Genomic DNA, 15,854 nt, shown 5'->3' on the forward strand with positions numbered 1-15,854 from the left:
TGAAAACCATTTCAGGTGACGACCTCTTGAAGCTCATCAAGAAAATGCAGAGTGTGTGCAAAGCAGTAATCACAGCAAAAGGTTGCTACTTTGAAGAAACTAGAATATAAGGGGTATTTTCAGTTGTTTTACACTTTTTTGTTTAGTGCATATTTCCACATGTGTTATTCATAGTTTTGATGCCTGCAGTGTGAATCTACAGTGTCAATAGTCATGAAAAGAAAGGAAACTCACTGAATTAAAAGGTGTGTCCAAACTTTTGGTCTGTACTCTATATATAGATATGTAGACAGATATGTAAAATTTCACAGAATTTTTACAGTAACCATTATTTTTGGACAGAAACAGCAACAATAAATGACAAGCTGAAAAAACAACAACTGAAATGTTATTTTATAGTCCAGAAACTCTTAGACAAGCAACAAGTAGTAGTATGAAATCAGGTGCATTATTTTCTATTTTGATAACATATATGTAGATTATTCTTTGCTAAACGTCCCTACGACAACAGCAAATTGTCTAGAATGTGTTTGTGTCTATACAGCTGTATTAAAATGCTCTGCAGCATGCGTCTGTCATCCCTTAATGCGAGTGCAGATTTGTCTGTGACAGTGCATGTGTGCGTTTAAAGGGCATCCTCACCGACGCCGGAGCTGAGGTCTCCATTCTCTCCGTCAGCCCCGTGGTGGTTGGCGTTGCCGTGGTAGCCGCTCATCGCCTCCAGCTTGATCTTCTTGACCTTCATGGCCTCGGCGATGGCTGCGTTGGCAGCTGCCGCCGCGGCCGCTGTCAGGCCTGGAGAGAGGAGGCAGACGAGACAGAGAGCTTTACAGACCTGCCGCACCGTCTGCGAGAGGCACCCGCGAGAGCCTTCCACGGCGAATCCAAACGACAAACGCGTGAAACTGACTCAAACCGTAATGAGGAGGAGCGCTAAACAATTTCATGTACGGCGCTGAACGAGCTCCTGCGAAATGCCCGCGTTGGTGTTTCATCTTCTGACAGGGGAGATCTTCCTAGCAGGTTATCATGCTGATGAGATGGATCCCTGTGTGTGTGTTTGGCAGCATATGATTTTTATGAATGTTTCCAGGACTCCAGCAGTCCTCGCCGCTGTACTGATGTATTTGTTCCCTGATAGGAACCGATGCAGTCGAGATAATAGCGCACGATGCAAGCGTCCCGTGCGCGCGGCTTGTAATACGCAACGTGTTTGTGTATAAAATACTGTTTGACACGAGAGGGAAGAGAAAGCTAGAGAGGCTCAAGCAACACAGGCAATGATTCTTGTTGATGACAACTTAAGTCTCGTTCAAGTGATCTAATCAACATATTTATAGCTGATGTTTAAATAAACTCAAGCTAAGAACAGTGTAGCAGGCACTTGGGATTTTTCTTTTTTTTTTCATGATAGTTTAGTTTTAAGTGAGCAATTTTTTATAAAGCCTTTAAAAAGACATTTAGAATGGGATCTGGTCAAAAAGATGAAAGATGCCCTGCAGAATTTAGTGTAAGTGTAAAAATAAAACACAGACAACACAAGTAAATGATGGCACTTTCATTCAAAAATGCACATTTAAAAGGACAGACAAAGATGGTTTGGGGGAAAAAAAAGATAAACCTTGGGATGAGGCATTGGAGAAGTTTCCAGTTCCTCACAGTTTCAAGAACCCCAAAAGTTTCCATCCCATGCTGCACCTTAAGGGTTTTGGTTCCTTTAATGAGATACAAGAATAAAACCCTTACATATTTCTCTGGTTGTATGAAGTGTAAAAGTGAAACAGTGCTGCTGTGCATTGACTGTCAGACTTAAAGAAGGTCCCTAACACTTTTTTTGCTGACAAAAGGGACAAATTTAGCTGTTTTAAAAATAGTTCTGGTCACAAAAAAACCCAAATAGCAATGCTGTGTAAGTATATCCTCCCCTCTATCATTGTTTTTTCAGGTGACACTTTGTTAAAGTACAATGATTAGCAGGATGTCTGTTAGGCAGCCAAATGTAGGCTAGCTAGCTAAGAGCAAAAAATATTTTACCAAAAATTATACCTTTTTTTGGCTAACTTTTAAAAGCTAGAGAAAATTATGGAGAACCAGAAGCACAGTGTTATTATTTTCGATGTGTTTTACTGTCTAAGCAGCAGTTTAAACCAGCTTTTAAACTTGAACCGAAAGTGATTAAGATCATTACATTTCCGTATTTAGTATTTGTGGTAATTTGGCAATATTTCAGTCTCTTCTCACTACTTCCCACCCTTCAACGTTTGCCGTGAAAATCAGCATTCTGGGTAAACAGTTTCTCAAGAGTTTCAAGAGTTTTTCTTTTTTTTTTTTTTCTGTGAAAACTCGACGAAAAATCATCCCGTTCCACCGTAGCTTGAAGAACCCTTTAAACCAATTACCTCACATTGGTTTGTATGCATATCACTTGAAAAGTTTCTGACAAAATGCCAAATAGCTCAGAGAATTTTGCATGCATCTGCTCACCCCAACGGCTGCTGTTCCTCCTGAGTAGACTAAATGAATATTGACATCACACTTTAAATAATCATTCACATTTCCACCGCGATCCCCCAAATACGCTGCAGAATAGCAAATTGTGACACGGTTGTCCAACATCAATCAAAATGAACCGGCTATGATTGATATAGTGAGAGCGGGATTATAGACGCACGTATGCCTGGCACACTGCAGAGATCATAAAGCACTGGTTTGTCATTGTGGTAGTTCCGGGGTTCTGGTGTATCGAACGTGACTCAAATCTTTATTCATGAGGCTGGTTTCAAACAGCAGGGACTGATATAGTGTTAAAGCTCCTCCAGGCCCGGTGAGTCTCAGGAGAGTCCTGCAACTCTTCTTGCCAACACCGGCGAGGAAATCAAAGATGCAGAGCAAAAAAAGAAAAAAGAAAAAAAAAAAGAAAAGAGAAAACAAGATATGTACCTATTACTGTTATAACTCATACACACAATGCCGTATATCACCTGCCCTCCTTTTACACGGGCTGTTTGTAGTTGATATGCGGGCTTGCCTTACATTTTTGACGCAGAACAAAGCCGCGTCGGCGTTTATCATCGCTAAGCTGTCACGTCTCAGTGATGGGACTCGACGCAGCTATTAACAATGCATTCGAGAGGAGACACGAGTACAGGGAGATGTGGGAATCGTACACGTGGCTCTAATAGATGCAAACACACAGAGGGGGAAAAAACAAACAAAAAAAAAAAAAACACGCGAGCCGGAGCCTGGACGGCCTCTTTTCTCATCCGTAGCCCAGATGGTGAGAGTCACTCTGAGCCACTGACATGGAGGTGCATATAATTTAAAGCCTTGTTTGCATCTTAAAATACATCAGTACCATATTGACGTACAGTATACATCATGTCAGGCTGGGCCCTCTCGTTTGCAATGGACCCTGGCTTGCTGTTCCATATGCATAAGCAAAGCAAGACGAAGGGGTTGGTGGTGAGGGTGGAGGGGGTTGGACGCCATCGCCTCATAAGAAGGTGATACTTCTTCACATAATGAATGTGGCCTCTGCCCAGCCTGAAGGTCAGCCTTCATTTGTGTATAATGGGCAAGAGTCAACTGTTTTCCAAATGAGACGTATGCAGAACAGACTGCCGAGTAAATATTGAAATCACCTCTGGGCTGTTTGTGTGATAAATTCCCCCCACAAATCAGGTGCCGCTCACGGGGAGTGCTGCAATGGAGCTCACTGACGCTCTCTAACTTGTGAGGAGAAGAGCCACACTTTATATCGACACAGTCAGCCTGTCCTCCGAGGTGGACCAGATTAACTAACTGCAGCAGCCATCGTGAAATGAAGAAAGGGGAAATAGGTGCATTTAGGAGAACCAAGGGTGTGGCGATACATCCAGTTCACAAAACAATAAGATACTAACAATATTGGGCTCACAAGAACGAGATGAAATTCGGGCAATGTCTTTGGGAACTAACAATTCCTCTTATTAAATTGGTTTCTACACACAGCTATGCCAGAAAATTAGACATATCCCTTGCAGATTTAAATGTGAACTCATTTTTATTCAACCAAATGCACACATAAAACTTAGCTCTTCTCTTTTGCCATTCTGACCACTCTAAGTGACTGATGCTATACTGCCACATTCCTTCAATGGTGCTCAGAAACACAGAAACACTCGATCATTCAAGGGATTGTTTGCTTGCATGACAGCAATCAAACTCTTTTGATAATTGCTGACCAGCTTTTTGCAGGTTTTCACTTGTGTTTCGAAGATTTACTTTTAGTGATGACATGATGTGGTAATCAGATTAAAATCAGGACTCTGGTTGGGGGACTCTTAAACATTAACGCTGCTTTCAATCTGAAGAAATGGTGGTCAAATGAAAAGATTACATTGAACCTAAATTTTCCAGGGTTATGGATAATTTTAAGCTTAACTATACATTGTAAAAGCAATAAACCATTATTGTAAAGAATCTCAGATAACTGTAGAGTAGTCCAGTCCAGTTTTTAAGCTCGTGTTATGAAAAAAAGGTCCTGAAAATAGTGCCTACAAATCATTACAAATACTCCCTTTTTCTGTTTTCACAAATACAATATGGGTTTTGTTATGTTATTCAATGTAGAACAGACATATCAAAAAATCGTGGAATATTCCTGCAGTTGAATCCTAAAAAAACTTACAGAAGCAATTGCCAACTTAAGTGACTGGGTATTACTGCTAGAATGCTTTCTGGGTGTGTAGTGAGATGAGCCACTACAAAATATTTGGTTGGAAGGAGCTAGCTGTTTTGTTTTTTGGGTTGTTTTTTTTAAATCTGCAATCAGTTTTTAATATTTCAGTTCAATTCAAAATAAAAATGTTTGTCTGACTCTGAGGTGGCCCGAATGTCAAAACGCACCTTTGTGCCTTCACAAAAACTGTTAAGGTCTACTAGGAAGCAAAGAGTGTTTTCAAGAATCTCTGCTCAGTTTACAGTTTGGTCTGAGCATTTTAGATTTTGAACTAGAAGAAATCATAAAGAGTTTGGACTGATTTTAAAAGAAACTGTTAAATGCCTTGTTAGATTAGTGCTGATAAGTTAGCATAATGTTGTTAGCAGCTAGCCAGTCAATTTAAGTCAAGTTTTTTTTTTGTTGCTGTTTTTTTCAGCAACATAATACAGTAACCAAATAACTGCATGCTCATGATGCTAACAATTCATTTGTGCCTTTTCTATCTTTTTTTTCTGTCAATAGCTTAAACTTATTTCACCAAAGTCAAAAGTTGACAACAACCAAATAGAGATTCATAACGCAGACTTCACTTTGATGAGAAATATTGTACTGTGAGATCCTGTAGCACACCTAAAGGGAGGGTGTTGATCAAACGTGTAAATCAAAAGCCAATAAATTGATTCGTGCTACTATGAAATGAACTGGGTGACCACTTTTCCCTTTTTCCACTTGTCATTCAGCCACAACCCTCGCCCTGCCTTTGACTGAGTGACACAATCAGTGAATGGAAATCTTGGTTTTGAGGATTGTTTCATTTCATCAGAACGATTGTCATATCCACATAATGTGGAGGTGGGGGGCGCCGATGCTCACCAACAGGTCTATTAGCCACCAGAAGCCTGAACGTCAACAAGGCCAGTCCCGCCCGGTGCTAATCTGCATTCATTACTATGCAAACAAAACAATCCGGCATCATATATTCTTTCAAAGTCACCTTTAGATTCAGACACTTTTCTGATACCAGAGCACAGAGGAGGGAGAATCCTCCGGAGCGCAAAACAAACAGCACATCATGTAGAGAGAGCCACACCAAAAAAAAAATAAGTTTTCAAACAAACAGAGAATAGCATGGCACTGTCACACGGGGAGCACAAAACAGCAAATAAGGGAGACAAGGTCTGATGGTAGCCCTTGGAGCAGCTGTCATATTAAATAATAATGAAGGATCTATTAATATGCAAAGGAAGCAGCAGCCGACTGGCTTAACGCTGTCATGCCTCTGCATATTGTCAGGATCTTCATCATTAATTAACATGCTAGCTGCCCCATACCTGCGCCAATGTCAGAACATTCTTACAACAAACACCCCAATGCCTGTGCCCTCCGCAACTAACTCGGATAATTAAATTAAAATCAGATTAACTTCATGTCGGTTCCCCCATAAAAAAAAAGAAAAGAAAGAAAAACAACTTTCTCTAACACTTGATAAAATAATAACAACCAAAGCTTATCTGTTGCGTCTCCACTGTTAAAGTAAAAACAATGGAAACGGGATTTATTTATCGGGGCATAAAAAGAAATTGAGACACTCTGTGTCAACGAGCACGGCCGCCTAATTTTATGCATGGACTGGCGAAGGCGATGACAAACCGGGGACGGGAACGACGCCGCTCTTAGGTACACTAAACCACTTGAACTGTGCGATCCGCATCATGACGAATTTAGTATCAATTACAGGATGGGCTAACCTTACGACAGGCGGCGGGACTGAAAGAGGAGGGGCAGAGACACAAAGAAGTGACAGCAAATTACCTGCTGCATGATGGAAACTATTTTCAACCTGATCGGAGCGCCGGCGGATTATGATCCGCTCAGCAGCTCGAAGTGACATGCTAATTGTACACTGGGAACATATAAATATTAGAATATGGCTCATCTTACAACAGTAGCTCTATGTACTCGGTAAAAAGCAATAGAAAACATTTAATAGTATTGTTTTTTTAAATCAGTAAAGTGCATGTATATATACATAGTTTCATATATTCAAACACATTGTAGTACCAGATATAGACAACCTGAGTAAATACAAAAGATAGATAAATGCAGTTTTCCCACAATGCTTTCCCCTACAAAAAAAAAAAAAAAAAAGCAATCCAAATCTACCTGGCCATATGTAAAAAAACGTAATAGCACCCTAAAACACCTTTTTTCAGCAACAATTGCCATCAAGTGTTTGTGATGACTGGCAGTGAGTCTTACACATCAGAGGAGAGAAATTTGTCATTGGAGACTTATTTCAGTCGAGCCACTCTGGAAGGCAGAATAGGACGATTGACCTACCTTAGGTCACGCTACAACATCTAATTGGGATTTATGTCTGGACTTCAACTAGGCCACTGCAAGCTTTCATTTTGCTTTGGGTTTTTTTTTTATTCTCTCTGTAAGTCGCTGGAGTCCTCTAGCCTCAGAAATGGCTTTGCAACCCATTTTCCAAACTGACAGATGTCCGTTAGATATTTTAGCCCACTTCATGTTGTGAGACAGGTTCTCTTACGGTGTTTTTTTTTTCTTTTAATTATACATGACAAAATCAGGTCTGATTAGTTAAACCCCAAAAATGTGACCAACAACAAAAATGTTGTTGATTACAGTTAATTCCTGGTTTAGCAGGGATAGGAGTTTAGTTTCTCACATATGGTCAGATTGGTTTAGGTAGATTGTTTTTCATAAATGAATCACTGTTTAAAAACCACATTTGTGTTAACTCTGATGTTTGTCTTGTGTCTAAATTACTTTCTTATAAGTGCATCAAAAAGGCAACAACAGGGGAAATCTGCAAGGGGGCAAATACTCTTTTTTTTTCAGGACATTGTAGGTGACATTCATTTCTCTAATGGTAAATGCAGTGCTCTTGCCTTATTCAAAAGGCTGAAGCCATATCTGGGACATAAATGAATTACACTGAAGTTGCTGCTTAAGTAGAGGCCAGAGTGTGAGTGGAACCCCATCCACCCTCCCTCTTCACTCAAAAGGAGATGTCATCTCAGTGTGGTGTCAGTCCACAGCAAATAATCCGATTTGGGGGACGGGCGGGGGGGCAATCTGCCTGTAATGCATCAGCAACTGGAAAGGCTCCAGCGTACCCGCCTCGCCGCCCCCAGACCCTGCGGGCCACGAGCGTGAGCGTTCGAGGGCTCGCGGCGTGTGCGAGTCGTGCAAACATGCGAAAGTGCTTCCTTAAGTGGAAATTCAAAGAAAATGGAGCTGGTGTCAAGGACGGAGATACATATGTTAAAAATATGTTGCACATCGCCTCTCGTAGATCCTGTTGACTGCAGAGACGACATATTTCCGCCGCTCACATGTTGATGCTAATCCTGTGTGATTTGAATAAGTGTCCGACGCTTGGCCACGTTTCAGAGAATGTTATCTTCAAACAGTTTGCATGGAGTAATCGCAGCAAATTAAGCACTATTACTTGAATGGCTTTTATGAATCAAGTCATAAAGTAAAACCTTTTGCTATATTTGAGCTACGTTCAGGAGCGTGTCGATGACGATTAGCTTGAAAAGCACACCGACTGTATGTACTGGTTTTTGATCTGGCTTTCTTTCTATGTGGCATTGAAGAAATTACATTTACCTGTGAGCCAGACTGAATAATGCACATCATCTTTCTGTTGTTATAGAAAGATAATGAGCATTGGTGATCTTGAACAATCACCAATGCTTCGACCTACATTTCATTTCTATTTGTGGATACAACTGCCGAAAAGAAAAAAAATTAATGTGACACAGGACTAGAATGTGACTACACCAGCAGCCACATTTAATGGCACTATTGCCCACAGTATTCCCTTTTTCTGCTCTTGATGATACAGCCAATGAATGACAAGGAAAATGAAACATGCTTCCATGTTTCATTTTGGATTCCTGCTTTGCCAATGCCAGCCAATAGGGTATCAAGCTGCTTTGCGCCTAGGTATTAGTTATACAAGGTGTGATAGGAAAACGTTACGTTCCACTGAAAGATCCATGAATAGATGAAACTGCAAATACTGAAGCAACAATTGGGATTCGACAGTATTTTTTATGAAGGGATTTTCCCCATGCTGGATAAATATACTCATATTAAAGGTTGTTTTGTTCTCAAAGATTTTAAGTGAGATTATGTTCCTCCAACGATAGACAAATCTATTCTAAAGCTGTTCATATACCTTCAGGTTTCAATAAGTATAAACGGAGCTGTGTTTACGATACTCTCTCATTATCGTGAGCGAAAACATTTACACGCAACATGATAACTTAGAATATGCTACCTGCCAGTCACTTTCTGTGAAGCTTTTTGTCTAAATGTATAGCTCTTTATTTTTAAAAGGCAACAATTATCTTAAAAACCTGGAACTTCTTGGGAGCTTTATCTTTGATAGCATCATCAAAAACAATACTTTTTTTTTATTATTAAAAATTATTAAAAAGTGCTGGGAAAATTCTGTCACACCCCAGCAGGGAAGCTTAAAGGAAGTTATGAGAAGAACCTCAGTTACTTTATCTGTGCCCCCTGAATACCCCGACTAAATGTCAAGATCACAGAATCCCTCTGGACCTAAAGGGGAAGATATCAAAAGGCTCCTTTTGTTGCTTCATGTTCTACTAAATAACCCGTCTTTCTCATCACTGTCCGTCCGTCTGTCTGTCTCGTGTTTTTTGCTTCGGCCTTTAAGTTCGCCTTTCATTGTGTGACCACCTCACCCCACTCTCTAAGTTCAAAGCTGCAGCCATGGCTGTGAGACTCTGCTGTATTTGAACACATGGATTAGCTGCAGCTTATTATTTGCCCTACAGACGCTTTCGCCACACTGGCGTAGACTAACGGAAAAGTATCTCCCGACAAAGCTGTTATTGTGAATGCAAATCTGTTAGTGAAAGGTTATCTGAAATAAATAAAATCTCTGCTCCGGCGGTTTGATCTGCCACAGTTTTCTACTTGGCTAAACACGGCATGTGCACCAACACCAAGACGGCACAGCAAAAGTTGCCTTGGACAGCACAGTATCATTAAAGACATATCAGGAAGGACAGGAAAATATGCAAATCAGAGCACTTAGAGCCACCAACATCAAAGCGCCCACAAACGAAGCCAGCCACAAATAGAACAAAAGCATTAGTTGCAATAAGACTTGGCCTCGGGGCGAAGCTAGGGCACAAACGCTTGTTGTTGATTCTTGTGGCGATAAGGCTTGCTTTAGCATCACCACTGCCTATGTACATATACCAGTGGAGTGGATTTAATCGCACTAATTAGAATGCACTCAAGGCAAAATGCAACATCTACTGGAATAATCTGAGAGAAAAGATCTCCAGTCCAATTTATTCTCCTGCTCTTGGTTTCCGGAGGGGAGGGTTGAGCGGAGGATCTGTTTTTGGTAAAACGAGTGAGCGGCTGGTGTCTGGTGGTTGGGTGCATGTGTCACTTTGGACTGGTTGCCATTTCGAGGACAAGCTGCAGGGAGGCCACTCATAGGGAGGCAGTATGTTTGTGGGGGCGCCTGTGTGTGTGTGTGTGTGTAATAAAAAAAAGAAAGAGAAAGAGAAGTCACCCAGACAGAGTGAATAAGAGCCTTAGCAACAGCAACATACAGCTGGATATGATGCTGGTTACCAGTGTGAGGGTTTCAATTAGTTCTGGTTTCAAATCCACTAAAATTATCCATAATATTGTTCCTACAATTTAAAGTCATTTAAGCGAAATGACCTTAGGTGTTCTAGCTTTAGCAATGTAGCACAGAATAGCTGGAGCCTCCCCGCTGACACCGTTTGTCAGCTGGCTGAAAGGAGCTTCCAATGCTTTTTCCTCTAGTTTGAACAAAGTTGAAATTATGGAGGTGGCAAGCAGGACACTACAGGACGATCATCGAAGCAGAAAACCTGACTAATTAAATTTCCTCATACTGTGTTGATCTACAGTATGTGGAGCAGATTTTTTTTCTTTATGTGGCAAGCACATTTGCTTGGAAACTACTACCAAATTTAGCATGTCTTTATACTGAGTCTGTGAATAAAAACCAAAATATATTAAAAAAAAAATAAAATGCTACATATGGACAATCAGCATCAAGACATTAAAAGGTTTTAAAAAGTTTCTAAACTACAGAGAAAGTGGCCAGTGTCTCTCTTTTTGGTTATGCTGCATAGATTGAGGCCCACATGTTGCTGTGCACTGCCACTCAGCTGGCTGAAAGAAGGCAACTACGCCTTTCATTTCCTCATGAGAGACATTAGAACTATTTCTGGTAACAGAAATCAATCATATCTTGTTATATTTTTAAGCTTTTTTTTTTTTTGTAAACAGAAGGATACTGTGATACCGTGCTATTTTTAACCCAAGATGCCACGAGAATATCATGATATTTTAACACTACCTGACTACAAACTAGCAAACGAAGCAGATATCCTGACTAATTACCCAGCTAATATCAACTCAGTGTATGCTCTGTTTGGTAGTGATAGAGCTTAAGGTGTCATTTTCTGCACAATAAGCACTTGATATCTACAAAATGTTGTGATGTTTTTTTTTCCCCAAATTTTGTAAAAGATATATGAATCGAATTAAGAAATAGCATCAAATATGATGTTGAAAGGCTGCATGGTGGTCCAGTTGTTAGCACCGACACCTCGCAGTAAGAAGATCCTTGGTTTGAATCCCAGCTGGAAGTCTTTCTGCATGGAGTTTGAATATAAGGTACATAACGTTAGGTTATGATCACTAAAATGGCACTTAGGAGTGCGTATGTGTGTTGATTATGAGTTTAACACCAAATAATCAATATTTTGGGTTATTTTTTGCAGCAAAAACAGGAATGAGTAGAATAACTGCCGGTTTTTGAATGTAAACAAAAGCAATTGCATGGTGTTTAGTGCTCAGTTTGTATTCAAGCAGCATAGGTTTTGATTTTGAAACAGCGGTGTTTTAACTCTGAGTCATAATACCGGCCCGCATATGGGAGCAGCAGAGATCCAGACCGTACCTGTGGGAGGGATCATGCCAGGGGACATGAGTCCAGGCACCGAGTGGGGCATGATGTGGGGGTTCTCCGGCGACGTCACGCTCTGGGTCCTCTTCGGAGGCCGTCCGGGTCTGGAGCTGCAGACAGAGGAGAGAAAAGTTCAACTTGTGAGACGAGGAAGAGGAGGCAGGGGCGGGGGGGCGCTGTGGGCAGCAGAAGAGGTGGTGGTGGTGGTGGTGGGGGGGGGGGGGTGGCTAGTGTTAACATTTGCAGCTTACCAGAATGCAATTCCATTCCAAAGAGCTAACATGTACTGTAAATAAATTTCTTTTCAAGGACAGTTGCTTTTTGCAGCTCAACATAATAGACTTCCATAACTAATTAGATTACACGCTGAATTCATTTCCTTTATTGAAGATCAACCACTTTTTGATGCATAATTCATAACCTGCACCTCGTTACCTGTTCCCCCGTATTAATATCCCCACACTATTTGAATTGCCTCGTTTGCATATGCTAAAATCCAGCGCTCGGCCCTCGGCCTGGAAATTACATGTTAACTTGTTATAATTATTGCAGTCAGGCCACTATTGATTTATGAGACTTTTAAAAACCAAATATGTGTAGTTCTGGTAATGAATGATATTTTAAGGTTCTTCAGGAAATTAAAAGGCAATGGCTGCCTTAGGAAATGTTCTGCTTGCTTGATTTAATGCGTGCCTTAGCTGGAAGGTGGTGTGACAGAGTGATTCAGACCTGTTGGACGGTTCTGATGGGGGAGTTTTATTACACCAAACGAGGGGCACAGATCCAGCCGTGATAAATGACTGTGCCACCTCGCTGTGAAGAAAAAGGCCTTCAAAGCAGATACACCCTTGACTTTCTTCACATCTTACTCATTCACTTATTAATACAGCTTCGAGTTTCAATCAATACCTACTTTGCAGGCTTATAGTTGCAAAGAAAAGCCTACAGGGTAAAGGAAAAAAAACACACACACACACAATGGGGCCATGTGAGGGACAGAGATCCTGTAGAGGCATATTCTTTATGAAGCACTGGCTGTGCATCTCAGCTGAAGATGAATTATGGTGACTTGACACAGGTGACATATTGGCTTCATACATTATTTCGCATAGTAGTCCATTTCAAGCTTTTGCGAGATACAAAGTTCCATCTTAAATGACTTGAGTCTATCTTTAAAACACAATATGATCTCTGTAGCATGCTGTAAATAGCCAAAGAGGTCAAACAAGAAGAAGAGGTTTTTTTTTTTTTGTTTTTTTTTATTTAGCGAAGCAAACACATGAATTTCAACTTTTACATTCCAGAACTATACATTTTGTCTTCTACACTTGCAAAAAAGATTTTACCTGGCTAGGATTTTTTTTTTAAGTGAAATGACGCATCGTATGCAGGGGTCTTCAAAGTGCGACCAAGGTGCCTTTTTTTTTTCTTTTTGTGGCTCTCAACGGTAGTCCCAAAATGATAAAAATTGATTAGTGCAAAATTTTTTAATCTTCCTTTAATGGAAAATGTCAGCCACAACTCATGAACAGGTATTTGTCTCGCATTAGCCAGGCTTTTTGTCTTTCATTTCACAATTAACAGAACCACGTAAGTCCAGTAACCTGGGTGAACCCATAATTCATCTTCAGCTAATGCAACTATTTACCAGTCTGCTTTTACTTAATTTACTACACTTGCTTAAAAGTAGCAACCGTCAACATCGAAACAGTGACCAAAATCCTGTCCTTACTGATGAAAATAGACCATTTCTAATTCATTCATTTTTTTTTTTTATCTAAGCCCATAAGAATGTGAAACGGCCCATGTTTTAGTTGGGCCAACGTGCAAAATTAATTCTTTATTTATTTTCATTTTTAATTGTAGAGTTTCTGTTGAGTTAATCTGCTGTGTCCTTTAGCCACCACAAGGATGGGCTGAGTCCTCAGCAGCCCCTCGTCCCATGCTAATGCAACTATTTACATGTTTTGTGGCTTATCTGTCCAGTGACCACTGCTGGAAAATTTAACACATCTGCTCTGATAATAACTGACCCAGCAGATGTGTCCGTCTGTCAGAATTGCTCCTCCACCCTCCCCTCTTTTTATTTATAGACCTTCCAAAAGTTGAACTCAAATCACAACCCTCCCCCCCCAATCAAAAAAAAAAAAAGAAAGAAAAAATACAAGTTGGGTTTTCCAATCCAACAAAAATGAGCTCCTCTTATCTAACTGTAAAGTGTTATTCCAGACTTTATCAGCCAGTACAATATATGAGGCTGTTTGTGTTACAGTACATTTCCCTACATTTCCCAAAGGCGGTATCTGAAGACCGACGCAGTGGCTTTAGTAGCAGTCTTAGTGGTTGAATTTATTCAGCCATGTCTTGTGAGGTTTATTTACCTCACCAGTGCTAATAGAGTGCACTCACGCTGTCTGTCTGAATATGCTGACTCTTTCATATACACACTGGCTCTGGAGGTTTTAGGGCTAAAAGCAGACTTTCACCCAACTGTGTCCCCTTTTGGAGGGGAAACATAAGAGACAGATAGAAGTATCAAGAGGGGGAGCGAATGACAGTAAAGGGAGGAGGGCAGCTGGGGAGACAGAAGGGAGGAGAAGGGGAGAAAGAGAAATGAGCACTCGTTCACCCTGCGAAGGTCTGGAAACGGTATTCCTATTCCTATAGAAGCACCTCTTTGATCTTAGGAGAGGGCAAAATCGCAGACAGTTTTGCAGTCATCACTTTCACTTGTACTCTGGCTGAATTATTTATAAAAGAACTCAATAGAGGGTATAGGAGGGGCAAAACTCTTTTTCACTAACAATACTAAAGGCAAAAAAAAATGCTCTCAAATGGACAAAAAGAAACATCACATCAACCTTAGATCATGTCAAAGCTCCATCACAAAGCCCCAGTTAAGTACACCTAATGTTTAGATAGTCTGCCAGAGAATATGTCCGTGTGTTTAAAGGGGGATAGCATTTCAACCACTCTCTCCAAACAAATAACACTGGCCGGCCATGAAAGCAATACAGAAACTGAAACGCTTTGAACTGAGGAACCTCCAAGCAACAGGAAGGGCTCTCAGGAATAATATCACTGTCTCCTTTCCTTACGGCTGAGTGGGTGTCTGTATTTGCAGAAATAGCAAACAATTTGTTGAAGAAGGGAGACAGAATAATACCCACTGATTCGTTTAATATTTCAATCTTCCAGTCTCGCAGTTCTGTACAATGTTCCTTAACATTTTTTCACAACAAAAGGCAAGACAGTTGAATAAATCTTTTTTATATACGTTTTCCTCTTTTAGCTGTGCCAAACTTTTGATGTGAGACTGGTGCTAGTTTGCTTCGCTTTAGATTATAAATCCGATAAACACAATAAAAATAAAAATCCCATATGGGGTTCTTCAAGGCTCCATGCTGAGGTCACTTTTATTCTATATTTACATGCTCAATCAAGCTCAGGGTAATATCTGAGCTTGATATTAGTTCAGATAATATCAGTATCAACTCATTGGCATGGCACTAAACTTTATATCTATGTGTCAACATATGACCACAGTTCTTTCTAGCGGCAAAATCAGTGTTTCCAATATAAATGAATGGAAGAGGATACATTTTTTGCCAGATTACAGATTTTACCAAATATAATTTCTGTTCAATTCAACATTCGTTTAAAAATAGGAGAATTAGGACACTTCTAACTCTTTAAAACCGAGCTCCCCAGCTCTGAAAGCAACTTAATCAAAAAAACAAAACAAACAAAACAACTGAGATGTGAAGAAACTGTTGGCGCTAATAAACATGGAGTAAAATCCTTACAGTTTCATGAAGTCACATAATTTTATCAGTTAACGTTTTGCTTTAGCTATTTATCTATAACAAATGCCTAAATGCTACTGTTATTCTTTGAATGTCTTTAATGTTTTTTTCTTTCTTTTTTCTGTAAAACACTGTTAATTCATGCGTGAATTGTGCTAAAAACATTACAGCAGCCTTGCTTTAGGCCTAAGTCACGCAATTCACTGTACTGTCCAAAAACACCACAACTACAGCTACGCAAGCTAATGCCTGAAGAGATGGTGGACAGTGGGAGCCATCCAGGCTAATGTGCTGGGTCCAGAGAGGAACTCAA

The 15,854-nt window shown here is 40.3% G+C and overlaps 1 protein-coding gene across 6 annotated transcripts in view; it reads right to left on the reverse strand.

The window, feature by feature from the left end:
- Nucleotides 1-15,854, reverse strand: part of dachd (dachshund d) — a 139,600-nt gene that overhangs the window by 52,040 nt on the left and 71,706 nt on the right. For all 6 annotated transcript variants that reach the window (XM_028022345.1, XM_028022346.1, XM_028022343.1 and 3 more), the window contains exons 2-3: nucleotides 11,730-11,845; nucleotides 643-795 (exon numbers count right to left, since the gene is read on the reverse strand). In XM_028022345.1, the coding sequence (XP_027878146.1) occupies nucleotides 643-795; nucleotides 11,730-11,845 (269 nt within the window). The remainder of the gene's footprint in view (nucleotides 1-642; nucleotides 796-11,729; nucleotides 11,846-15,854) is intronic.

Source organism: Xiphophorus couchianus, chromosome 7 (genome assembly GCF_001444195.1).
Source record: "Xiphophorus couchianus chromosome 7, X_couchianus-1.0, whole genome shotgun sequence".
Classification (NCBI taxonomy): domain Eukaryota; kingdom Metazoa; phylum Chordata; class Actinopteri; order Cyprinodontiformes; family Poeciliidae; genus Xiphophorus; species Xiphophorus couchianus.